General features: G+C 46.5%; 1 protein-coding gene across 4 annotated transcripts in view; it reads left to right on the top strand.

The window, feature by feature from the left end:
- The first annotated feature begins 1,661 nt into the window (after positions 1-1,661).
- The window catches only part of LOC143925142 (protein mono-ADP-ribosyltransferase PARP14-like), a 391,904-nt gene continuing 365,796 nt past the window's right edge, over positions 1,662-27,769 (top strand). For 3 of the 4 annotated variants that reach the window (XM_077449758.1, XM_077449759.1, XM_077449756.1), the window contains exons 1-6: positions 1,662-1,961; positions 5,145-5,275; positions 14,757-14,787; positions 16,312-16,497; positions 18,016-18,252; positions 23,640-25,906. In XM_077449758.1, the coding sequence (XP_077305884.1) occupies positions 1,772-1,961; positions 5,145-5,275; positions 14,757-14,787; positions 16,312-16,497; positions 18,016-18,252; positions 23,640-25,906 (3,042 nt within the window). In that variant the 5' untranslated portion in view covers positions 1,662-1,771. The remainder of the gene's footprint in view (positions 1,962-5,144; positions 5,276-14,756; positions 14,788-16,311; positions 16,498-18,015; positions 18,253-23,639; positions 25,907-27,769) is intronic. The other variant, XM_077449757.1, reaches the window with a different exon arrangement.

Here is a 27,769-nt window from a genome sequence, read left to right as displayed (position 1 = left end):
GTTCTGTGTGTGCGGAGAGCTGTGGGTGCGGAGGGTTGTGTGTGCGGAGAGCTGTGTGTGCGGAGAGCTGTGTGTGCGGAGGTCTGTGTGTGCGGAGGTCCGTGTGTGTGGAGGGCTGTGTGTGCGGAGAGCTGTGTGTGCGGAGGTCTGTGTGTGCGGAGAGCTGTGTGTGCAGAGGTCTGTGTGTGCGGAGGACTGTGTGTGCGGAGAGCTGTGTGTGTGGAGGTCTGTGTGTGCGGAGGTCTGTGTGTGCGGAGGACTGTGTGTGCGGAGGGCTGTGTGTGCGGAGAGCTGTGTGTGCGGAGGTCTGTGTGTGCGGAGGTCTGTGTGTGTGGAGGTCTGTGTGTGCGGAGGTCTGTGTGTGCGGAGGTCTGTGTGTGCGGAGAGCTGTGTGTGCGGAGGTCTGTGTGTGCGGAGGGCTGTGTGTGCGGAGAGCTGTGTGTGCGGAGGTCTGTGTGTGCGGAGGTCTGTGTGTGCGGAGGTCTGTGTGTGCGGAGGTCTGTGTGTGCGGAGGTCTGTGTGTGCGGAGGTCTGTGTGTGCGGAGGTCTGTGTGTGCGGAGGTCTGTGTGTGCGGAGGTCTGTGTGTGCGGAGAGCTGTGTGTGCGGAGAGCTGTGTGTGCGGAGGTCTGTGTGTGCGGAGAGCTGTGTGTGCGGAGAGCTGTGTGTGCGGAGGTCTGTGTGTGCGGAGGTCTGTGTGTGCGGAGGTCTGTGTGTGCGGAGAGCTGTGTGTGCGGAGGTCTGTGTGTGCGGAGGTCTGTGTGTGCGGAGAGCTGTGTGTGCGGAGAGCTGTGTGTGCGGAGGTCTGTGTGTGCGGAGGTCTGTGTGTGCGGAGGTGAAACTTCAGTAATTTGTCTGTTAAGCCCCCTGCTTGAGTTACAGATTTCGAAAATATAGTAAATTACCTTTAAAAACAATATATAATAATTATTTGTATATTATTTATGGCAATTAACCCCTTCCCACCCAGGCCAATTCTGACACTTCTCTCCTACATGTAGAAATCATCATTTTTTTTTTTTGCTAGAAAATTACTCAGAACCCCCAAACATTCTATATATATTGTTTTAGCAGACACCCTAGGGCAGTGATGGGGAACCTTGTCACCCCAGATGGGTTGGAACTACATTTCCCATGATACTCAACTACACTGAAGAGTGGAAGAGCATCATGGGAAATGTAGTTCCAAAACATCTGGGGTGCCGAGGTTCACCATCACTGCCCTAGGGATTAAAATGTCGGTCGTTGCAACTTTTTATGTCCCACGGTATGTGAGCAGCGATTTTTTTAAACGTGTCTTTTTTTTTGTTTCATGAATAAAAATAAAAAAACACTAAAGTTAGTCCGATTTGTTTGTATAATATAAAAGATGATGTTACACCGAGCAATTAGATACCTGACATGTCACGCTTTAAAATTGCGCACACTCGTGGAATGGCGCCAAACTTCAGTACTTATAAATCTCCATAGGTGACGTTTTAAAAGCTTAGAGTTACAGAGGAGGTCTGGTGGTAGAATTATTTCTCTCGCTCTAACGATGGCGGCGTATGTAACCTGTGTGTATCTGCTTCTGATACTAATTAATGCCTCACCTCACATCACCTCCCTGGTGGACGTTTCCCAAATAGGAGGAGATATCCGAGTGAGAGAGACAGAAACGAAACAGAAACTAGATCAGCTCCGAGACATTTCCTGCTCCACACCCACAACACACAACATACACCGCACTATATAAACCTTCACCTGGCCAGAGCAACCTTCACTGCAAGAGGGATGGGGGACCCCCAGTACCCGTACCCCATCTGCCTCCAGTGGGGTGACGGCCCAGAGAGACTGAAGAAATCAAAAAATAAACTTCTGCTGTATTTCCAGAAGAGGAACAAATCCAATGGAGGAGAATGTGAGATCCGAGACATCGACTGCAGCCGGGGATACATCCTCATACACTTCAAGGAGGAGAAAGGTAGGTACTGGGGGAGTAGTATAATGTACTAGGGGTGATCCTCATACACTACAAGGGGGAGGGAGGTAACAGTGGTGTAGTGGTTAGCACTCTCGCCTAGCAGTAAGAAAGGGTCACTGGTCCGAATCCCAACCACGACACTACCTGCCTGGAGTTTGCATGTTCTCCCTGTGCCTGCGTGTGTTTCCTCCGGGTACTCCGGTTTCCTCCAACACTCCAAAGACATGCAGGTAGGTTAATTGGCTTTTGTCCAAAACTGGTCCTAGTATATGAATGGGGACCTTGGATTGTGGCTCCTTGAGGGTAGGGAGCGATGTGAGTGTGCAATGTACAGGGATGGGGACAATTGTAGACACTCACTCAGGATGGACTGGTGTCTTTATTCAACCTTACTAACTATGAAACTTCAAGGAGGAGAAAGGAAGGTAATGGGGGAGTAGTATAATGTACTAGGGGGGATCCTCATACACTACAAGGAGGAGGGAGGTAAGTACTGAGGACTGGAGGTAGATCCTCATACACTACAAGGAGGAGGGAGGTAAGTACTGAGGACTGGAGGGGGATCCTCATACACTACAAGGAGGAAGGAGGTAAGTACTGAGGACTGGAGGTGGATCCTCATACACTACAAGGAGGAGGGAGGTAAGTACTGAGGACTGGAGGTGATCCTCATACACTACAAGGAGGAGGGAGGTAAGTACTGAGCTTGGAGGGGATCCTCATACACTACAAGGAGGAGGGAGGTAAGTAGTATGTGATATTTCCGGTATGTGTGTTGCCTATCCCTGTACAGATGACGGTGGTTGTTCTGTCGGAGGTGTCAGGTGGGTTGGTAGGTGTCATTTCTTGTCCTCCGGGGGAAGAATGGGAAGTCATATAATTATTTTCCGTGACACAATGAAGATATATTAGTTATCGGAGAATCCCGGCTGATAAGAGGAGAGGAATGTGAAGCGTCTATTGCTCAGCTCCCTCAGGGAATGTCAGTTGCCTGATAGGATTGAGGTGAACATACCTGGGTTGGGTTGGGTTGGGTTGGGTTGGGTTGGATTAGAGACGGGTTGGCAAAACATAACTAAAATTCGGGTGCCGAATCCAAACGCATTGAAATCCATGGGAGCCAAATGTTAAAAATCAGTTCTGGCCATCTAGACCAGGGATATGCAATTAGCGGACCTCCAGCTGTTGCAAAACTACAAGTCCCATCATGCCTCTGCCTCTGGGTGTCATGCTTGTGGTTGTCAGAGTCTTGCTATGCCTCATGGGAATTGTAGTTCTGCAACAGCTGGAGGTCCGCTAGTCTGATCTAGACTAATATACAAGGGACTGGCAAACAAACGGCAGGAGGGAGAAGGTCCTGGGCGCCGTCCTGGGCGCCGTCCTGGGTGCCGTCCCCGGGGGACATGTACTGAAGCAAAAAAAAAAAGTTTTTAAATTCTTTAGGCGGTAATCAGCAATTATAATAATGCTTAAAGTGAAACTTAAAAATTCCAAAATTCCTTTAAATAACCTGCCTGGGGGAGGGGGGGGGCTCCCCCAGCCTGTAAAGTGCCCCCTTCTGTACGATGTGTACAGCCCCCCCACAGCAACACCGACATTTATAATGACAGTTCCCTGCCGTTGTGTTCTGTTTGTAAAGAAAGAGTCGGGGGGGATCCATTCCTCTATACCGGACCCTTATTCTAGATGAGGGTCTCATAAACATAGATAGTAACGGGGGACCCCACAAAAAAAAACAACAACAAATGATGTGGGGTTCACCCTAAAAATACCCCCAGACCCATATCCTCAATGAGGGTCTAGCATTGATGGTAAGGGAGGAAGGACGCAAAAAAAAAAAAAAGAATAAAAAAACAGCATGGGGTTCCCCTAACTTTTATACCAGGCCTTTGGGGTCTGATATGGATTTTAAGGGGGAACCACACGCAATAAAAAAAAAAAGGATTAAGCCATATCAGGCCCTAAGCCATATCAGTTTACCTCCCCCCTCCCTGACCCATACCAGACCACATACCCTCTGCATACATGTCGGGGGGGGGGGGGGGGGGGAGGGGGAGGTCCTTCATGACAAAGCACCTTGTCTGCATGTTGATGAGGACAAAGGCCTCTTCCCTGTAACCCTGGCCTGGTGGTTGTGAGGGTCTGCAGGTGGAGGCTTTTTTAGAATATAGAATCCCACTTTAATATTAAAGGGCCCCCCAGATACCAGTCCCCCCTGTATTACCCCTACTCATTAACAAAAAAAGGAAGTAGTAAATACAAGTCCGTTAATAAAAAACCCAGAAGAAAAGTCCCATGATAGACATCCACTGACAATCACAACATCCAGATCCACATCAGTCATGATGCCCGATGACCCACCAGAAGGAAAAGAAGCCTGCTGATCTCCGACACACGTCTGACCCAATCTCTCCCCTCCCGAGAAATGACAGCTCCTTTCCCTCAAAACAAAAAGCAAATACAGCGGAACCTTGGATTACGAGCATAATCCGTTCCTGAAGAATACTTGTAATCCAAAGCACTCCTATATCAAAGCGAGTTTCCCCATAGAAAATAATGGAAACTCAGATAATCTGTTCCACAGTCACTGATTGTGTCTATGTAGTACCACCTGTGGCCAAAGGTGCGGGGGGGGGGGCGCCGGAGACACTCAAACACTCAGAGGCACCCAAAAACACTCGAACACTCAGCGCCCCCCCACACCTCTGCACAAATGCAGTACTGCACACCCCAGAGGCTCATATCCTGCTCGTCTTGCAAGACAACGCTCGCAAAGCAAGTCAGGATTTTGTTTCTTTTTTTTTTAACCAGTTCCCGACCGCCGTATTGTAAAATGACGGCGGCAGGAACTGTTCCTCCCTCCGGGTGGGCGTCATATGACGTCCTTTCCTTCCCGGCATTATGGAGAGCGTGCGCATCGTTGGGGACTCACAATTACCCGGTAACAGAGCCGGGACGTGGATCCGTGTGTGTAAACACGTGTGTGCTCTTTCATACATACCGGATATAATTTTCAACATTTAATAATGTGGGTGGAGCTGTGACACCATGAGGAGGTGTGGTCCTATGGGGTGGCACAGTTATCCTAATCTGGGGGCGGCCCACCTGACAAGCAGCCCTTTGGTCATGTGACCGGTGACATTCCTGTAGAAAATCCTCATCATGGTTCTCCTTGTCTTCCAGCCCGGGATCGAGTCCTCCAGAAAGGGAACCATCTGCTGAAACTGCCCAATGGGGAAGAAATACCTCTGAATGTCTCACTGCCGAATACTGAGAGGCCCAACACCCCAGAGGACACACTGGGATCGGCCATCGTAAGTAAACCTGCTGGAAACGATCTCTACATTTGGATTATGGAATTGTGTGTAGGTGTATCATAAAATACATTTTCCATGAAATCTCTGCAATCATCTGAAGGGGTTCCTAGACACGGGGCCACAGTCACCCAATTCCAACATTTCCACCAATAGTCACCTCTTGTTCTTGGAGGTTAACGACTGATCAGATGAAAAGAACTGTGCAATCAGTATTGATCCCCTGTGATCAGTGGCACTGGAAGCCCCCGCCCCCCCATTTAGGAGGAATTCCGGGAAATATAAACTCGAATAAAGAATATATTTGGTTGCAAATGCAATATATAATTCACACTTCTACTTCATTTGGGGCAAAGAAGGCAGATATAACAAAACACTTCCAATGGGATATTTAACAGAGCTAAAGGGAGCAAATAAAAGAAGATCATTTTTAGGGATTGCGGTTGCAAATTACAAAATTTGTGTCTATGGACTGTAGTTGGCACTTAATCTGAGTGGTACCACAGCCTGGAGAGGAAATCAAGGGCAAAATTGTTTCTCTATGGTCTCCTGGGTCATGGAAGCAGTGTTACAATTGGCTATGCTGCATCCATGTGAACCTTGGCAGCCATCTTGGGTCAGCAGAGCCTTTATACATCCCTGCTGCCCCCAGGTTTTGGTGTGCGTTTGCAAAGTGGCTAATGTAAGGAGAGAGACCCTGATTGTTGGGGGAAAGTGATTAGTGGCAGGGAAAGGTTCCAGTGAGGACAGGAAAGTCTCCCCGCTTGGGACAGGAGCATTCCATCCTCTGAAACAGACGCTGTCAGCATCTCATCTCTGCATTGATCGGGACGGTGAGTGGTTCCCTCAGCGGCGCTCTCCCATTGAGGTGTTTGTGGTTTGACATTCTGATGCACCGACGTCATCTATCTCCAAGGGTGGAATACGGCCTGGCCAACCTGAACCTAATGGGGAAGATTATGATGTAGAATGGTGGGTCCCTAGTCTGTCCCTACTTCTCTGGTACCTTCCCCTACCGCTATTGACTTTCCCTGACAGATGGGAGCTTTTTGCCTACACTATCCACTCACAAAACACGCACCAAAGCCTGAGGGCAGGCACTAAAAAAGGCTCTGCTGAACCAAGATGGCTGCCAGAGTCACCTGGATGCAACATAGCCAACCGCAATTCCGCCTCAGGGGACCAGGAAGCCATAGAGAAATCACGTTTTTCTTGACTTCCTCTCCAGCTGCAGTATCGCTCTGGTCGAGCCCCAAATACAGCCGAGAACAGACTGCACCTGCCAACATGGATACACTTTAAATCAGTGGTGGTCATCTAATGAGGTATAGGGTCTTTCCACTCTGGCCCTTGACATCTCCAAGGGGCCACCACACAGTATTTAATACAGGGCTTTGTTTTCTCAGAGAATAGGTGCAGATACTGCCCCCTCTGAGCACTGTCCCTGGGTTCCACCCCCTACCCACCAAGTACCACCCCTTTTAGAGAATACAGAACCAAGTGTACCACCCCTTACCTGCAAAGTACCACCCCTTACCTGAAAAGTACCACCCCTTACCTGCCAAGTGCCACCCCTTTTAGAGAACACATAACCAAGTGTACAACCCCCTACCCACCAAGTGCCACCCCTTTTTAGAGAATACAGAACCAAGTATCATTTGCGTTGCTAACAATTGAAATGGAATTTGTTTATGATAACAATAAAAGCTGTAAAATAGACCCCCACCCCCCCAGCAAAAATAGATTTCATAGCAGGCAGCATCAATAGACCCTTCCCTCAATAGTAATTCCCTCCTAGCAGCATAAGACCCCCCCCAGCAACAACAGATGTTCCCCAATGATAACAGATCCCGAGCAGCCAGCAACAATAGACATCTCCCCATCAACACTGGATCCCCACCAGCAACAACAGATTTCCCAGCAGCCAGCATCAATAGACCTCTCCCTCAAGAGTAGATCCCTCCCAAAAACAATTGACCCCACCCCCCAGCAAAAATAGACCTCCCCAGCAGCAATGGATCTGCCCTTGCAACTATAGGTCCCCCAGCAGCCAGCAACGATAGGCCACCAACACCCCTTGCCATTACATATATTCAATGCTGGAGGTGCTGGGACTGCGTTTCCTGCGTTCCCACTGGGAAAAAAAGCCCTGATTTGATATAATAATCCTACAGAGGACTACAGGAGATGGTCAGACTCTGTGGATATTCTGGGATGATGTGGATGTATTATCTAAACTCAATGGTACCGTTTGGCTTGAATACGGAGTGCAGTTTTCGGTTTAATCAGTTTAGAAATGTCTGTGCACTCTATTAGGTTTCTTTTTTTTTCTTTTTTCTTTTTTTTATTCTTTATTTGAGATAGACTACAAATACATACATAAGCATATGAATTACAGGAATTACCACATAATCCATAATACCGGGGGTGTCACCCAGTTACACAGAGTTAACAACATAACACCAACGACTGTGGCTTAGTCATAACTACTGTACCTATGTTTTATGATCTGCCAGATTGGGTGATACTCAAGTTTGCCCAAAGGCTCGTTGTATCCTGCAAGTGGTGACTCTTTAGTCCACTCCTTTTTCACCTAGGGGTAGGGACAACCTGTAGGTCGTCCGTTTGTTAAAGGGGTTTTAGGAAAAAAGCTGAACTTTATGTGGAAGAGGGGGGGGGAGGGCAAAGAGAAGAGGGAAAGTAAGTCTTGCCCCCAGATTCTCCACCGGGCTGCAGCAACCCACTCCAGGTCCGCCAACCTAAGTGGCCGAGCGCGCCATCAGCCGAGCATAATCTTCAGCGTAGTAGAACTCTAGCCAATAGAACCACTTTTGGAGGAACTTCTCTCTAGTACCTCTATCTGTTGCCACCAGGTCCTCCATTTTGTTAATCTCCACCACCTTTTTCAACCAGACATCCACCCCCGGGGGCTCCTTCCGCTTCCAGTACAGGGGGATGCAACTTTTTGCTGCCGTGACCAGCAGGAGTAAAATAGATTTCTGATAGGCCCTGCTCGGTATGGTATGATGATGTAGGAGAAAGAACTCAGGGGACCGGGGCAGCACCCGATCCGTGAACCTTTGCATTATGCCATGTACCTCTGTCTAGAACATTGTAATAAGCTGACAGGACCAAAAGATGTGTAAGAGAGAGCCGGGCTCCTCTCCACATCTCCAACAGTGGTGCGTGCACTGAGGGAACATCCTGTGTATCCTGGTTGGGGTGTAATACCATCTAGATAATATCTTGTACCCCCATTCCTGCTGTTGGGCACATACCGAGGTCTTACTCGAGAAGAGGAAAAGCCTCTCCACCTGTCTCTCATTTAACTGTATACCCAAGTCACATTCCCACTTGGCTATGTAGGGGGGTCTGTAACCCTCTGGGGGTGGAACGAGGATTTGGTATGCCTGCGAGATCATATGGCGGATTGGCTCCTGCTCCGAGCACAGAAGCTCAAAGGGCATCAGGGCCCTCCCATAGGGGGTCGGGGTGGATTGTGATCCCAAAATGTGAGCCAACTGGAGCTTCTGGCAGAATGTGAGGTTCGCAAGAAGGGAGTCCTGCATGATGGTCTCCCTGGTCATCCACTTACCATCACTGATGAAGTGGCGAAGTTGAGATCTGCCTACCTCCTTTAGATTCTGGAAATTGGCATCCCTGAGACCCAGGCTAAAGGCCGGGTTGCCAATCACAGGCATTAATGGAGAGGGGCTTGGCTGGCGCCAATGCTGAATGCTCTCAAACAGCTTTTTGGATTATCCGCCATGTTTCACCTACCGTGGGATGAAGTATAGCGCGACTTGGAAGATTCTGCTGGCACCAGGGTAGCCCCTCCAGATCCACTCCGGAGAGGAGCCGCTCCACCTGGACCCATTGTTTAAGTGTTCCGTGTCGGCCCCAATCTATGGCTCTCGTCATGTGGCATGCCATATGGTACAAGTTTACATCTGGAAGAGCCATCCCTCCCCGCAGTTTTGGTAGACGTAGAATAGATTGCTCCAGTCTTGCTGGTTTTTGGGCCCAAATAAACATAACTAACGCTCTATTCACCATGCAAAGATAGAGGCTCGGTATTCTAATTGGGAGTGCCTGTAAGTGATATAGTATTCTGGGCATGACATTCATTTTGATAATACTACAGCGTCCAAACCAGGAAAACATACCCTTTTGCCAGGTTTGGAGATCTTTTTTGATATCTGTCAGAAGAGGGGGAAAGTTGAGAGGGAAGATGTCTTCCGTCTTGTTCGGCAGGTGAATACCTAAATATTTGATGCTGGTGTAGTGTCACATTTTGCTGCCTATCACAGGATGCTGCGGAAGTGACGTTGCCGCCAGAAATTGCGTACTGCGCATGCGCGATGCGTTCCAAACACTCGCGCCGTACGTTCCAACATAGTTTCGGCAATACAGTTAAGCGAAACCATCACATAATGTTACGGAAGTGAAGTTACACACAACACAAACACTGGGCCGTACGTTACAACACTAATACTTCCCTTGTTACCTAGTAGGTTTTGCATTGCTGGGACTTGTAGTGCCTATCCTGAGCTACATGCTTCATTGAAGCTCGGGGATAGGGTTGAGGACACTGAAAATTGAAGCTCGGGGATAAGGATGACACTGAACATTGAAGCATGTAGCTCAGGATAGGCACTACAAGTCCCAGCAATGCAAAACCTACTAGGTAACAAGGGAAGTATTAGTGTTGTAACGTACGGCCCAGTGTTTGTGTTCTGTGTAACATCACTTCCGTAACATTATGTGATGGTTTCGCTTAACTGTATTGCCGAAACTATGTTGGAACGCACGGCGCGAGTGTTTGGAACGCATCGCGCATCGCGCATGCGCAGTACGCAATTTCTGGCGGCAACGTCACTTCCGCAGCATCCTGTGATAGGCAGCAAAATGTGACACTACACTGGATCTAGCCCACTTAAAGGGGAAGTCCACCCTCAGTAAAGTTGCCAGAGAGGTCGGCAGAGAGACATTTAACGCCTCTGATTTCTGGTAGTTAACCTTAAAGAATGAGAGTTCATCATACTTCTTCATTTCTGCCATTAGGTTTGGAAAGGATGTCAGGGGGTTGGTTAGGAAAAATAGTAAATCATCAGCAAAAGCCGCAATTTTCATAGTGGCGATAAGATGGAGTCCCGTTATGTTAGGATTTTCTCTGACTAGTCGGAGGAGAGGTTTCAGGGTCAGGATAAAGATCAACGGCGACAGGGGACAACCCTGCCTCGTTCCGTTGGATATCCTGAGCGAAGACAACAGTTGGCCATTGACCTTCACTTGGGCCGAAGGACTGGAATAAATTTTGGCAGTGAAGGGGTTCTTTGCCATCTTTGGGAATCACCGTTATGAAGGCCCGTAGGGTATCATCTGGAAGAGACCCACCCTCTCCTGCCTCGTTAAAGGCAGCTAAAAAAATGCAGGCGTAACAGGACCCCGAAGATCTTGTAGTAGGGAAGTGAGTATCCATCCGGGCCCGGGGCTTTACCACTATACATTTGGGCAATGGCACGAGTTACTTCTTCCCCTGAGAGGGGCGCCTCCATGGCTGCCAAGGCCTCCTCTGGCAACCGGGGAAGGCCCGATTTTTGGATGTAATCCCAAATGGCCTCTCGTTCCAGGGACCTATCTCTTTCCAAGGATTGATGCGGCAGGTTATACAGTGAGGTATAATACTTGCAAAACTGCTCCGCTATTTCCTCCGTGGCATAAACTTAAGAATTTCTCTCCCCCAATATCTCCGGGATAAAGGCCCTCTTGCTTCTCAGAGCCCTGGCCAGTATCTTACCACATTTGTTGCCGTGTTCATAAAAGGAGCGCTTGCATTTTGCAACAACTGCTTTAGCCCTAAACAATGCCAGAGCCCTCAGTTGGTTTCTCAGGGAGGTGAGGTCCGCCAGTGCCTGTGTGGCTAACAATCGCTTGTGTGTGGCTTCCAGGGCCCTAATTTTGCTCAGAAGGTCGAGAGTCTGCTGCAATCTCTCCTTCTTGAGCCGTGCACCGATCTTGATCAGAAGACCTCGAATGGCGCACTTGCGGGCCTCCCAAACCATCATGGCAATTAGGTTTTCTTGCTGAAAGTTATGTATGGGAGGAAGGATGGTTGACATCTTGTGGCCACATACTGGTATTGCACTGTGTGCTGGTATTATTATCACTATTTAAACAGCCGGTCCAAGACTCCTCCCAGCTCTGAGGAAGCTAGCATCCTATTGGCTAGCGAAACGCGTCGGAGAGCGTGGCGTCAGTGCTTTGCCTGGGGGAGTGTCAGCTGACTACACGAGCGAGGACTGAGTGGCGGAAGCCAGCGGAGTGTACACGGCGGGACTTTCAATACACAAGCCGTTCGGAGTGCTTATCTAAGCATGTCATTTGCACAGTGGATCTCTATACCGGACTACTTATCCCAGATTGGGTTTGATTGACATTGATGGGTAGAGGTAGCGGAAAGCGGCCAGGAAATGGATAAATGGTGAGCGTGTCTTGGACACACATTTAAACCTCACGTGACGCTTTGCTCCTGCTTTTCCTCCCCATCCTACTGCTTTGCTTTGCTGTGGAGATCTATGTGCATTGGCTTCAGAAATATACAGATCTGTGTTTGACTGTTCCCTGACTATATCTATAGTCATAATTTACACTCCGCATCTCAGACCTCTGTCAACAAGGCTAACCTTTAATCTTTACAGAAGGGATCATTATCATTCATGGAGTCACTGTGAACTGTGTTTAATTAGCCGGTTTTCAGATTATTGGACTGCCTGTTTGTTCATGACCTCATTATTGGACTGCCTGTTTGTTCATGACCTCACTGAATTGCCACAAACACCTACCAGTTGCCATATGTTCACCGATTCTAATTAATTTATAGTATCAACTTCAATGATAAACTGGTGCATATGAGAGTGTGTGTTTGTGAGCATGGTGTGTATGTGCAGCTACGCCCCCCCCCCCCCCCCCCCTATTTTAACACAACAACGTTACCTTATTTAATATATCTGTGGGATACACTTGAAGTATACTTTGTCTTGGAATTTTTTGATTAGTGTGTATTTTTCTATTTTATAAATGTAGTAATTAATCACAGTGTCTGAATCGCCCCTCTGGGGAGAACTGTCTTCTCCCTGTTTTGTTTGATGTGCCTTAGGGTTGGTAGGGTCACTTTTTTGGTGGGAATCTTCCAGAATTTAGTGATTAATTAGAACATTATAATTTATTTATAGTATTTATTATTTTTGGTTGATCCAATAAATTTTTTTACGTCTCCAAACTGCAGCCTGGGGGGGTGCCAAATGCGACCCTTTGCTTGCCTTTATCCAGTCCTTGGGGTACGAACCTTCCCACCATTAGACACTATTCTGCCCACTGACACCAACAATGGCGCATTGTTCCTCACTCTAAGCCCTTGTACACACGGTCGGAGATTCCGACAACCAAATCCGTCGGATTTTGTCAGTCGGATTTTGTCCAACGGATCTTGTCCGAAACTGTTGCATACACACGGTCGGACTAAGTTGTCGAAAAATCCGATCTTTCAGAACGTGATGACGTTATTTCGTTACGATGGGACTACGTTCAGGCTAGAAGCCAATAGCTTTGATGTAGGAATTTGATCTGAGCATGCGTGGCACTTTGTCCGATCGGAATTCTCTACACATGATCAGAGTATGTCCGATTGGACCAGTTTGTCCGAAAATATTTGCAGCAAGTTGGAAAATTTGGTCCGACGGATATTCCGATGGAAACAGTCCGATGCAGACCACACACAGTCAGAATATCCAACAAAACGGTCCGATAGGACACATTCCGATGGAATCTCCTACCGTGTGTACAAGGGCTTATACCAAAGATGGGGCATTGTTTACCCCACTGATTCCATAAGAAAATGATGTTTGCTGCTGGTCACAGTCCAGCCCCCCTAAAAACTGAAGTAAACTTGTCCTTTGGTTAGAAAGTTTGGAGACTCCTGCTATAAATGAAAGGTTTGCTACTTTGCTTCCTGTCCCCCAACAAAAATACTGTAGCTTTGGAAAACCATTTGAAAACATACTGTTTGTTCCCCCCCATGACCTTGGCCCCACCCTCTGATGCTTCCTGGTGGGACATGTGATGTCACCATGCTATGTGCTAGAGCTGGGCGCTCCACATCCAGCAAGAACGGGCTCTTGCGGCAGGCTGGAGTGCATTCTCCCAAAACTTTGAGCTCCCCGCTATGTCTGGGGGGACAGTGAAGTCCCCCGTGCCTCCAGGAAGCATCAGAGACCGGGCCAAGGTAAGTTTTCTTTTTGGAGGGGGATGGTTTTGTGACAGTAGCAGTCCCGTTTAGTCTCTGTCCTTGTTTCCCTGGATTACCTGTCCCCTGAACCAGCCAAGTTATCTCCTGATATGTGCTTGTATGGGACTATTTCTGGGTATATTTCCCTGATGTGCCCTGGTCATTCCTTGTGACACTGACATTGGAAATAACACTGTTTTCACCGACCATACAGCACTTTGTTACCCAGATTTAAAGTTACGGGGCAGTCACACTTCTCCCAGCGGGGCTTGTGGAACTATTATCGGTCACCATTGTTGTTATGTGTTTCTGGCATGTAGACCGGGGGCAGGGTGGAGGGAGGGGAGGGGGGTATTCCTCCAACAGCCCTCACTGCTGACAAGACGGTCTACTGATGAGACGTTTGAATATACCTGTGTCTCTTGTTACTGAATGTAGTGTTACCCTGCCCTGTGCCATTATGCAAAGAAGTTGTCCTTTTGAGTGTATATCTGTCAGAAACCATGAATCAGACCGAGACAGAAGTACAGTTAAATCACACTTGTTTAATAATAAAAGTAAAAAAGAACAAACGTAGTCAAAACATAGCCAAAGTTCGGTAACAGGAGCAGATAGTCAGACAAGCCAGAAAGTCGGGGAGCCAGGGATCAGCGTAGTGGAACAACAAGCAGGATCTGGAGCCAGAAGGGATGTCAGCCAAGCAAGTCTTTAACAGGAATGCAGGAGAGCGTCTCTAGAGATGTGACCAACGCAAAGGCAGAGATCATCTGGGCTAGACGGCTTAAGTAGGCAGGACTGATGAGCAGGATCATCAGCAGGTGAGTCCGTGTGGAGAGATAGGAGCTGGCAATTAGCCGACAGCTAAGCGGCCAGCTCAGAGAAGGAAGGGCTGGGCCCAGCCAGACACTATCTCTGTGTGCCTGTGTTTGAATAAACAGTCTGATGTTTCCCACCCTACACTGATGTCTCGACAAGTGACTGGATGGGCTAAGGGACCTTGGATTGTGCTGGTACCGGACAAGGGAAGCTTATAGGTGGGGGGGGGGGGGGGCAGAGAAGTGGATCTTCCATTTTCCATGGAAGGTCCTCTTTAAGTAACAAACTCAATTCTGTTGTTGTGGAAATAAGAATTGTTACAATGAACTGAACAGAATCTCTGGAAATGACTCATATCGGTTTATCTTCTATTTTCAGGGTTCGCAGTCCGGCCGTGCCGAGGACAAACGTAAGAAATCATTCATTGAACGTCTAGAGTAATATCTGTCCTATAGATCCTATAGATGGGAGTGGGGGAAGGGAGAGGATAAGGTGTCTGAGACCGCTCTGCCATTGACTGCTAAGGTGCTTCCATTGCGCTTTAGTTGCTGATTTTGCCGTTCTCAATTTTGCACCAAAATTACAGATTTCACATTTACAGAGAATTCCTGCAAATCCAAATTATTTCAAGTGTTAAGTCAAAAAATGTTATTTTTAATTTTGGATGGAGTGGGGGGAAGGATTAGAACCCCAGTATAATTTTAACTGCAATCTGGAGTTCCATTAGAAAGATTTCCTCTCATTTCCTTTGTCCGTCATTCCTATTATTCATGGCAATAGGGAGATATAACTCCTCCATAGAGTTCTACCCTAAGATGGAGATATATTCCCTCCAGTGTGTTCAGGATCAGTCCTGGGATGGAGATTTATTACCTCCAGTGTGTTCAGGGTCAGTCCTGGGATGGAGATATATTATCTCCAGTGTGTTCAGGGACAGTCCTGGGATAGAGATATATTCCCTCCAATGTGTTCAGGGTCAGTGCTGGGATGGAGATATATTACCTCCAGTGTGTTCAGGGTCAGTCCTGGGATGGAGATATATTCCCTCCAGTGTGTTCAGGATCAATCTTGGGATGGAGATATATTCCCTCCAGTGTGTTCAGGGTCAGTCTTGGGATGGAGATATATTACCTCCAGTGTGTTCAGGGTCAGTGCTGGGATGGAGATATATTACCTCCAGTGTGTTCAAGGTCAGTCCTGGGATGGAGATTTATTACCTCCAGTGTGTTCAGGGTCAGTCGTGGGATGAAGATTTATTACCTCCAGTGTATTCAGGGTCAGTCCTGGGATGGAGATATATTCCCTCCAGTGTGTTCAGGGTCAGTCCTGGGATGGAGATGTATTACCTCCAGTGTGTTTGGGGTCAGCCCTGGGATGGAGATATATTACCTCCAGTGTGTTCAGGGTCAGCCCCGGGATGGAGATATATTACCTCCAGTGTGTTCAGGGTCAGCCCCGGGATGGAGATATATTACCTCCAGTGAGTTCAGGATCAGTCCCAGGATGGAGATATATTACCTCCAGTGTGTTCAGGGTCAGCCCCGGGATGGAGATATATTACCTCCAGTGTGTTCAGGGTCAGCCCCGGGGTGGAGATATATTCCAATAATGGAATTTTGGGTCTGTCTCAGAATCTTCCAACAATTGGTTGTGATTGAGCAGCTCCGGCTGGATCCTCTCAGAAAGCCTCTATGTTTTTATATCCCACATTTCTTTTCAGTTGGTCCTCCACAATTAGAAGGAACAATGGCTCCACTCTGAGGTCACCAACTCTCACCCTGTCCTGGTGATTGAGTTCAGTGACTTAACAAAGAAGCACAATCTCTGCCGATGGTTCTCAGAATGTTCTTTAAGTCATTATGTTCATCGTGATATAGATTAAAATAATCACTCTAAAAGACTTTCCTCAGGAATATATTTTGATATGTTACAGCCGCACCAGATGATGAAGTCTTCACATCCTCTCTGGTTCTCATCGAGAACGTCAAGGACAGCGATGCTCTTGAGATGTTAAACCTCCTGGTGGAGAATACCAGTGAGAAGGTCGCAGACGAAGACTTCGATGTGGAGATAATTCCGGATATCCAATCTGCTGTTGTCACCTTCACATGTGATATCGGTGAGTCCAATCTTTGTGATTTGTTCTTGATTTACATACCGAGCCCAGAGTGAGGCTCACAGCTTCTAATAAAGGCCTACAAGCTTCATCATGTAATACCAGCTAATGACCCTTGTAACAGAATGTTTCTCATATGCCCAGTAAATAGGGGGAACGCCACACAGGGAGTCACTCACAGTCCTGTGCAGTACGGCAGTGCAATGGGTAAAGATGGACCAACAGCGTTTGTCTCAGCCCACATTCACACAGTCGGAGATTTTGCCAACCAAATCCGTCGGATTTTGCCCGTCGGATTTAGTCCGATGGATTGTGTCCGAAACTGTTGCATACACACAGTCGGGCCAAGTTGGCGAAAAATCCGATCTTTCAGAACGTGATGACGTAATTTTGTTACGATGGGACTACATTCAGGAGTTCCTGAAAGACTTGCAAAATATGAGACTGGGGGACCACAACTTAGAGGATGTCCCGTTGTTTGGTAGGCATGTGTGCTTGGCGGTACAGCACTTTGTCCCGCATCTCAAGCTGATTCCACTACCTTAGAACTGCCCGGGCAATGGGGGACAACTTCTGGCTCTCCTTGGAAGCAGGCCTGTACTGAAGGGACAGGAAGTACTGCACCTACATCAGGTCTTGGCCTTTTTGTTGAAACCACAAACCATAGAGCCCACATCCTCCCTAGGGCGCTTCACCAGAAATCGGGACAGAGCGTCTGCATGGCTATTGAGCTTTTCTGGCCAGTAATGAATGTTGAGCTTGAACTGCGCCAGGCATGTGTCCCAACTCTGTTCCAATGATCCCTTTCAGGTCCAGTTAGGCCAGGGGGTTGTAGTCGGTGAAGACTTCTCTGTCGGCCCCCCATGAGGAATTGCATTAATTTCTCATGATAGTTCAGACCAGGGCGAGCAACTCGAGTTTAAAGGAGCTGAAGTTATGGGGGTTCTTTTCAGTGGGTCACAGGCTGTGACTGGTGTAGATGCAGCAGGTGAAGATGGACCAACAGCATTTGTCTCAGAGGGTGGAATGTGACCTGGTCAGTCTGGTCACAATGGGGATGAAGGGTGGCATGTCTCAAGCCTGTCCCTACTCGTCCGGAACCTTTACCTGCTGCTATTTACTTTCCCTAACTTTAACTTTCCTTACTTTAGCCACTTCGCAAATACATTCCAAAACCTGGGGGCGGGGACTTATAAAGACTCTGCTGACCCAAGATGGCCACTAGAGGTCACCTGAATGCAGCATAGCCAACCGAAACACTGCTTTAGGAGACCAGGAAACCATAGAGAAAGCAGGTTTCTCCAGACTCCCCTTCTGGCTGCAGTACCGCTCCAGTCAAGCACCACCTAGAGTGGAGAAAACAGACTGCAACTGCCTACATGCCGGGATCAGGGCTCCATGTTCACCAAGTTCACTCATAAGCCATTCAGCGGGAAGGGTGTGTGTTCGCTTAGTAAAGTTTTCACACAGTTGTACTTATGGCATTAAAATTGGGAAAAATGTCCTGTTATTTTTCTCCAGCTATTCCGAGATTCATCAGAACTTTCTCCAGTAACCTCAGAGTGGCTCACAACAAGCTGACAGCGAGGCCTCTGGAAGAATCCCGAAGTGTCAGGGTGGAGAATGTCCCGGAGAACACTTCTGAGACGTATCTGGCAGCTTTCTTTGAGAACCCAAAACAAGGAGGAGGAAGAGTAGAAAACATTGTGATGGTACCCGAGGAAAGAGCCGCACTGATCACATTTCAGGACACAGCAGGTGAGTTCACAGAGTGGCTACAGAGAAGACCTTCATAGGTTGGAAGTGCTTGGTGGAACACCTCTGAATGGTTTGGCATTGTCCCAAGTGGCACATCAAGGAGAGATAGAACCACTTGTGGTCAACGTCAGAATGTTCAAACAATGCTTCCGTTGGAGCATGAGCAGATCAGGCCATGGGATTGGTTATGAGCAGATCAGGCCATGGGATTGGTTATGAGCAGATCAGGCCATGGGATTGGTTATGAGCAGATCAGGCCATGGGATTGGTTATGAGCAGATCAGGCCATGGGATTGGTTATGAGCAGATCAGGCCATGGGATTGGTTATGAGCAGCCTTTATTTGATGGCAATGCCAATCTTTTCATCACTTAAATGCTCTACTATGTAATATTCATTGTTGACCAACAGATTACAAAAAAAACTTTTCGTTTTGTTCACTTCAGAAAATCACTACTGCTGAAATGTATTTATCGATGGCTGATTTATTCAGAAACACATTACAGATCACAGAGGTCCCTGAAATAGTCAGTTAGTAACTGCTGAACTAAAATGCTATTAAATTGGGTTATGAAAGCCATGGAAACACAGAAAGGACGCACATTATTCAGACTGACCCCCCCCCCCCCCGGGGAGTAGGGCCGCCTTTAACATTGATTGCACCCTGGGCAAAGTTTTCTTGCCAAACCCCCCCCCATCAAATTTCACTCTCCAGCTGCTCTCAAACATACAATAAATAGAAGCTAGACTCAAAATCAGTTTACTGTATCAGATCAGGCAGCAATTGTGATTGGTTACCAGAGGTTACAGCATATCCTTACCGCTTACTGACTGGTTGCTAGAGGTTACAATACACATTACGGCTCACTGATTAGTTGCTAGAGGTTACAGCACATGATTTCTGCTTGTTGATTGGTTGCTAGAGATTACTGTACAGTAATACTGTTCACTGATTGTTTGCTAGAGGTTATAGGACATCATCTCCTCACTGCCTGCCAAAACATGGACTGGGGAGGTGAGCGGACCCATCAATAGGCAGAAAACTCCTAGGGATCCTAGAACTCCTGGGGTAAGTGGCAGTGCTGGGGGGAGGGGAGGGTGTGATTAATGGCAATGCAGATTTTTTTTACCAACTATAAAGAGGAGTTTCAACACTGGCCACCAATGTAATAGGCGTTTACACTGAGCACTAATGTAATAGGGATTTACACTGGCCACCAATGTAATAGGGGTTTACACTGAGCACTAATGTAATAGGGATTTACACTAGCCACCAATGTAATAGGGGTTTACACTGAGCACTAATGTAAGGGGAACATTCACACTGGCCACTAGTGTGAATGAAAGGATTGTACACCAAGCACTAATATAATGAGAAGATTTACACTGACCACTGAGACATTTAACCTGCATTCACATTTGTGTCTGTCGGGAATGCATGCGTGGGATTTTGAGAAAAGGGTTAGATCTTTCTTCCACATTTCTAGCACATAGAGCAGCCCATTGAAAAGACTTCTGACAGTGACCGGCCCCCAGCCCCCCTTTACTCACCCGAGCCTGTTCATTCCCTCAGCAGAGACATGCTGGACCTCTCTGGCCGTGGTTCTTGTCTCTTGATTGGATAGATTGATAGCAGCGCAGCCATTGGCTCCCGCTGCTGTCAATCAAATCCAATGACACGTTCGCCAGGGGGCGGGGCCAATTCCACCATTCTGTGTCTATGCACGCAAATGCTGTACTCGGGAGCATGCCCGCAAAAGTAACCCCCAGGGAGAGCGCTTCTCCTAGGGGGTTATAAGATGCGGGGAGGAGCCGCGAGAGCCGCCGAAGGACCCCAGAAGAGGATGTTCGGGCAGTAGTGTATTTAGGTTTTGTGCTGCCCTAGGCCTGACTAAATTCATGCACCCCCCTAATTTAAATACAACCACCCATTCCAGTTTAAGACCCACCCTATCATCTGTAAACCAGGTGTTGAACTCTTCTTTAATGAGTTTGCATTGATTTCAGCATTGATGGAGCACTTTATTTCAATTTCATGATCTGTATATTAATGCACTTTCATTAAATGTGGACTGTTTATTTTTGCATTGATTTTAGCATGCATGGAGCACTTTGCACATGTCAGTGGAGGTTGGTGCTAAAAAATTTGGGGGGGAGCGCAAACAAACTAAAAAATTCAGAAAAAAAGACATCAATTACAGTCGCACTGTGCCCATCAAACGCTGCCACTGTGCCCATCAAACGCTGCCACTGTGCCCATCAAACGCAGCCACTGTGCCCATCAAACGCAGCCACTGTGCCCATCAAACGCAGCCACTGTGCCCATCAATTGTAGCCACTGCGCCCATCAATTGTAGCCACTGCGCCCATCAATTGTAGCCACTGTTCCCCTCAAATACTGCCACTGTGCCCATCCATTGTAGCCACTGTGCCATCAAATGCAGCCACTGTACCCATAAATCGTATCCACTGTGCCCCATCAAACGCAGCTACTGTGCCCCATCAAACGCAGCCACTGTGCCCCATCAAACGCAGCCACTGTGCCCCATCAAACGCAGCCACTGTGCCCCATCAATTGTAGCCATTGTGCCATCAAATACCACCAGTGTGCCCATCAAATACCGATATTGTGCCCATCCAATGCTGCCACTGTGCCCATAACACTGATATAATTTATTCAATAATTTTACCTGCTGTCCTGGGAGATTCTCTCTCTCTCTCTCTCTCTCTCTCTCTCTCTCCTGACGTCACAGCCAGACCCCGCCCTGATGCAGAGGAGAAGATTCAAGGAAAGCAGTGTGGAGGAGGGTAGGCAGAACATAAGGCTCCACCTCCGCCAGTCACCAGCCGCTTATGGGGGTCTGAGTCACACGCCGCCCCCTTCATGAGAGAAAGCCACCCCCCGTCTTCACGATTCCTGGCTCCCGCTGCAACCTTACTGTGGCTACGCCGCTGTGTATGGGCATGCTTGGCAGAGGGTGGTGGCTGCCCCAACCTCTGCCAAGCACGGCCATACACAGCGGCAACCATACACTGCAGCGCCGCTACAGCAAGCCGGCCACCGTGGGCTGCATGTATGCGAGAGGTGGGTGCGGGAGGCAGGAAGATGGGTGACCCCCCCGTGCACGCAAAGTGCCGCTCTAGGCCTAAGCCAAAACACAGCCCTGTGTTCAGGGCCACTCTGTGCAAAACGAGCTGCACAGTGGAGGTAAATAAATGTTTGTTATCTAAAAAAAGAAGAACGAAGGTTTACAATCACCTTAATTTGAATGAGTTTAGAGAAGATGATTCTCTGATGTTCTTTGGAAGTAAATTCCAGAGTTCTGGAGCGGAGCAGGAGAAGGCTCTGTCTCCCATTGAGTTCAGGAGAGTAGGGGGACACACAGAAGACCAGAATTTGAGGAGCGGAGCTTACCAGGGCAGGAATACGTTGATAAAAGTTCAGAGATATAATGGGGTGCCAAGCCACGAAGAGCCTTAGAGGTGAGCAAGAGGACCTTAAAGTCCATGCGAAACCTGAACGGGTAGTAAGTGCAAAGACCCCAGAATCCGGGTAACATGATCACTTGTACCAGACCTAGTCAGGATTCTGGCTGCAGAATTTTGGACATATTGAAGTCGATTTAATAGTGAATTTAGGTACACCCACGAGTAAAACATTGCAGAAGTCAAGTCGGGAGAAGACAAATGTATGAATCGGCTTTTTAGCTCCAGTGTATGATAGCATAGGACGCAGCCCAGCAATGATTCTCTAATGGAAAAAAGATGTTCTGGCAACATTTTGTACATGTGGATCACCAGCATCAGATATCACCCCTAGAGTTTTCAATTTAGACCGAAGCTGAAGTATAGTGCCTTCTATAGATAGGATATCAGGACGGGCCTTATGTAATTGATGGGGGGGGGGGGGTGCCTTCAGTCTTATCACAGTTTAACTGAAGGAAATTGTGGGTCATCAAAGTTTTTAGATCATCATAATTGAGCCCTCGTGATCTAAGCAGTTAGCCAAGTGGAAACATGTAAATGCTAAAAAGTAAAAGGTCCCCAGATTGAGTCCTGGGGGACACCCAACTTGGCTGGTCCGACTTCAGACTGGAATACGCAAGAGAAAAAAAGTGACAGCATTCAGCGAGATATGACTTGATCCATTTCAGAGCCAATTCTGAAATTCCAAATATGAATTCAAGGCAAGAGAGTAAAATCGTTGCGTTCATATCAAAGACAGAACTAGGATCCAGTAGGATAAGAATAGTTAGGCTGCATTCACACCCGAGCGTAGCGTTTTTGAGTGCTTTTCCAGAGTTTTTTTTTATTTTTTATTTTTTTTATTTTTTATTTTTATTTATTTTTTATGCATGATTTTGGCGTGTTTTTGCATGACCTTGCGCATTTGTATAGTCCATTTTTGGGCTTTGGCAGGGTTTTTTTTATTATTAGCCAATAGAGAAAACTGTTATCTGTTGCATCATTTTTTTTAGCTTTTACATTAGCTTTTATTTTTTTTATTTTACTATTATTCATTTATTATAATGTTTTTTCGCTAGCGTAAGGGGTTCAAGTTCAGTTTAGGTTAGGGTTAGGATTAGCAGTTGGGGGTTAAAGTTATTTATTATTATTTTATTTATTTTTTATTTTATTTTATTTCTTATTATATGAATGATATTAAATGAATAAATACATGTAAAACAAATAGTGAAATAAATAAAATAAATAAATTCAATAAATGAATACTAAGTAACAATAAATAAATAATTAACCCTTAACTTTAACTCTTACCCCTTAAAAAATTTAATAATAATAAATAGCTAAACACATTAACCCTAACACAAAATAAATTATTATTATTATTATTAATGTATTTTTTGTTAGAGTCTGGGTCTTTATAGGTGTTTGTTGTATTATTATTATTGTTAACAATAATAATAATAATAATGTATTTAATATTTTTAAATACATAGGTTAATTATTATTAATGTATCATTACACATTATTATTTTACTTATTTATGATGATTTTTATTTATTTGTGTAATTATATATATATATATATATATATATATATATATATATATATATATATATATATATATATATATATATTGGTAAGGAAGAGTAAGTTAGACATGGGTTGAAATTTGTTTAAATTGTCCAGAGCCATGTTGGGGGTTTTTGGTACCTGGTGATGGCAGCAGTTTTGAGGATTGTTGGTACAAAGCCGGTGCTGATGGAGTCATTTATGATATTGGGAATAATGGGGCATAGAGAACAAAAACAGTACTTAATTAAATGGGTGAAATAAATGATTATTGGTCAACAACTTCAAAGAAGTAAATATGAGTATTAAGTGAAACATCACTGTGAACCATTTGTTTGTTTCCTTCTTTTCCAGATGTCCAAAGAGTTTTGAAGAAGGATCATGTGTTTTCCAAGAAAAAGATATCCGTATACCCTTACTACCCCATGTTGGGTATAGCACTGTATGGGAAGGACGGACCTTGTATAGAAATACCAAAGCCAATAGAGTTTAATATCAGTCCATACATATTACAACATATCTGTAATAATGAAGGAATAAAGAACAACATAGATGTGAAGATGAAGGATAAACACTGTGAGATCAAATGGCCAGATCAAGACTGCCAGAATCCTGTCCTTCAACTCGTCTTCCCTCCCACCTTGTCCACCAATCTCAGGTCTGTGACAAAGATTGTACCGAAGTGGAGTGAGGATATTTATAAAGAATTCTCACTTCTCATATCAAAGTTCAGAGTAATAGAGTATAAAATGGATGAGTCGGTCTGGGAAGCTATTAGAGAACATGTCAGCAGCTCCACCTATGACGGAGTACTCATCAAACCTGACTTTGTTTTAGAGATAGTTTTCTTGGCTGGAATGTCCAAGGATGTTACAAAGATTGACCCAACATTCAGACAACTGGTAGAGGAAACCACCAAAGTGGTGGAAAGAAAGAAACAAACCAAGACTGAGACCTTACCCATGTCTCCAGCCTTCTATCAGATTATGTGTAACAGCGACCTGAAGAAGAAGATCCTGGACAAGGTTCCAGAGCTGAAGATGGACTATGATGTGCCAACAAAGACTATCTGCCTATCGGGGCTGAGAGAAGAAGTGCTCACGGCCAAATGTGAGATACTCGACATCAAACAACAAATGAAAAGTAAACCCTTCCAGATGAATCCACACCTCATCCAGTTCCTGATAGCCACCGATAACGAAGAGATGTCCTCTCTGCTCTTTGTACGTCACAACATCAACGCAATGCTGGAAATTGATGATGGTGATGTTAAACTGATGGCTCATTCAAAGGAAGACTTGACAACAGCAGAAAACCAAATCAAAGAAAATCTGGTTCACAGAGAACTTTTAGTGGAAGACAAAAGTCTTCTGAAATCTCCCAAGTGGAGAAGTCTCCAGTCACATCTACTTCAGTTATTTAATGCAGAGAAAATCACAGTCCTGATAGAGGAATCTTCTGGAATGGAGGACAACCTGGTCATCGCCGGCCTGACTCCAAATGTTCTAAAGTGTTACCAACAATGCAGTGACTTTCTGGAGAAGAACACAACTATAGAGATAGGGGTTGCAGTTCAACCTTCAGCAAAGATGACGTTCATCTGGGAGGAAAGGAAGGAGATGTTGGAAAAGATAAAGAAAAATGTAATTGTAAAAAAGAATCAGAACAACATCTGCCTGTCGGGACCGCGGATGAAGGTTCAAGAAGAAGCAAATGTCATTAGGGACATTCTGCACTCACTTCATAGTGATACTCTGCGTATTGAGAAACCGGGAGCCAAAAAGTTTTGTAAGGCCAATGAAGAAGTGCATGCTACAATGGCAAGGACAACTTACAATTGTGTTATACATTTGGAAGAGGCTGGTGTAGAAGATAATCTATTTAGTGAACCCAGATTACAAATAACTCTTCCAAATGGAATGACCCTCTTGGTATATAAAGATGACCTGTGCCGTCACAATGTAGATGTCATCGTTAATGCAGCCAATGAAGATCTGAAACATATTGGGGGTTTGGCTAAAGCTATTCTGGATGCAGCAGGACATAAACTCCAAGATGACTGCGATCAGATTATCAGGAAAGAGGGTAGATTGTCCACCGGAGATTCAGTAATTACTGACGCAGGGAAATTGCCGTGCAAACAAATCATACATACAGTGGGTCCCCGATGGGATGCAAATTCGACCTCCAGATGTGAACGGCTCCTACGGAGGGCAATTACCACCAGTTTACAGCTGGCCTCCGAGAAGAGTTACAGTTCAATAGCAATTCCAGCTGTCAGTTCTGGTATTTTTGGTTTTCCCCTAAAATTATGCATTGAAAACATAGTAGAAGCCATACGGGACTATGCAGAGATGTCGGGACAACAGAGCACTTTACAGAGAATCCATCTTGTGGACATGAATGATGAAACCGTCAACATTTTCTCTGAGGTTACAAAGGCCAAATTTGGTAACCAAACGAGCTCCGTTCCATCTACAGCAATGGCACCCCAGCCAGTCACGAGAGTGGCAGAGAGCCCACCATCACCAGTGCCAGTGAATAGAGGCAATGCCAAATCTGTGAAGACCAAGGAAGGGCTGAAGATCAAGCTTATTCAGAAGAACATTGAGGACTGCTCGGTATGTAGATTATGCAGCATTTTCCTGCTAATGTGGGACTCCACCAAAGACTTTTATGATTTAAATAGAGGTAGGAAGGGTTAGAACCTCTATTGAGTCTTTCTTCCTGTCCAAGTTTGATAGTAGGAAGTGGGGGAGAATCTGCCCAACAAAGACACAGATAGCAATAAAACATAAGAGTGGTTCTCACACTTTCCAAATCTGTGTCTTCTTTTGGATATTTTCTCCAAACTGGACATCAAGGGGATCTCCACAGCTGGACCCAGACAGGAGAGGAAATCTGGTAGAAATGTTACCATATCACTAACTAAATTGCTGCTCTTACATGCTGTCTATCAGCCTTTCTCAACCAGGATTCAGTGGATCCCTAGGTTTCTTCTGAAAGCTACTAAGGGAACTTTGACCGGTGAGCAGTTTCTGCCTCCCAAATAAGTAACCACTGACACCAATGACCTTCAAGCTAATGGCTACCAATGTAAGGAACATTGGTAGATATAGAAATTATTAGATGGAATTCCCTGAGAGAGACCTCACACCTTTTTTCAAGCATTCATCCAAGGTTGAGAAGGCATGATCTAGTATATTATACATGTGTACATTCATACCCTAATAAGGAAATATAACCATAAAAGATGGTTACCCCCTTCCTGACCAGAGCATTTTTCGTGATTCGGCACTGCGTCGCTTTAACTGACAGTTGTGCGACGCAGCTCCCAAACAAAATTGGCGTCCTTTTTTTCCCCACAAATAGAGTGTTATTTTGGTGGTATTTGATCACCTCTGCGGTTTTTATATTTTGCGCTATAAACAAAAAAATAGCGACAATTTAGAAAAAAATGCATTATTTTTTACTTTTTGCTATAATAAATATCCCCCAAAAATATATATAAAAAAAAAATTTTTCCTCAGTTTTGACTTCGGCACCTTAAAGCGGGAGTCCACCGGGACTCCGCGTTTTTTTTTTTTTTTTAAAAGCCAGCAGCTACAAATACTGCAGCTGCTGACTTTTAAATAGTGACACTTACCTGTCCAGCGCGCCCGCGATGTCGGCACCCGAAGCCGATCGCTCGCTCGTGCCGCCGCCATCTTGGGTATGGGAATCAGGAAATGGAGCCTTTCGGCTTCATTTCCCGGTTCCCTACTGCGCATGCGCGAGCCGCGCGGCGCAATCCGGACGGTCCCCGCTGCCTCTGGGAGCTGTGTGTTTCCCAGCAGGCAGCGGGGCACTTGCTGAAGGGGGCGGGCGCTTGCGGAAAGGGGCGTAACGTACGCCCCTTTCCGCAGAGAGCTAGCCCGGAAGTGGGTGCAGTTACCTGGATTATCCAGGTAACTGCACCCCCCTCCCCCCTGAAAGGTGCCGATTGTGGCGCCGGAGGGGGGGGGATTCCGATGAGCGGAGGTCCATTTTAGGGTGGACCTCCGCTTTAACCAGTTCCCGACCAGCGCACGCCAATGTACGTTGGCAGAATGGCACGGGCAGGCATATTGGCGTACAGGTACGTCCATTTCTATATGCCGCCCTGCCGTCGCGTGTGCGCCGCCGGCGGCACACTCGTGGGCCGGTCGGGACCCTCGTGAGTCCAGTCGCGGGTCCCGCGGACTCGATCGTCGTGGGGATACCCGTGATCATCTCACGGGAAGGCTGAACGGCGAGATGCCGTTGTAAACAGCATCTCCCCGTTCTGCCTAGCAACAAGTGACACTGATCTCTGCTCCATGTGATTGGAGCAGAGATGAGTGTTCACTAACACAAAGCCCAGCCCCCCCACAGTTAGTAACACACCCCTAGGAACACTTAACCCCTACACTGCCACCCACTGGTTAACCCCTTCACTGCCAGTGTCATTTACACAGGAATCAGTG

Source organism: Lithobates pipiens, unplaced genomic scaffold, assembly GCF_037356315.1.
Source record: "Lithobates pipiens isolate NorthernLeopardFrog02 unplaced genomic scaffold, aLitPip1_a1.2 Scaffold_22, whole genome shotgun sequence".
Lineage (NCBI taxonomy): Eukaryota > Metazoa > Chordata > Amphibia > Anura > Ranidae > Lithobates > Lithobates pipiens.
This window is presented reverse-complemented; position numbering and strand designations above follow the sequence as displayed.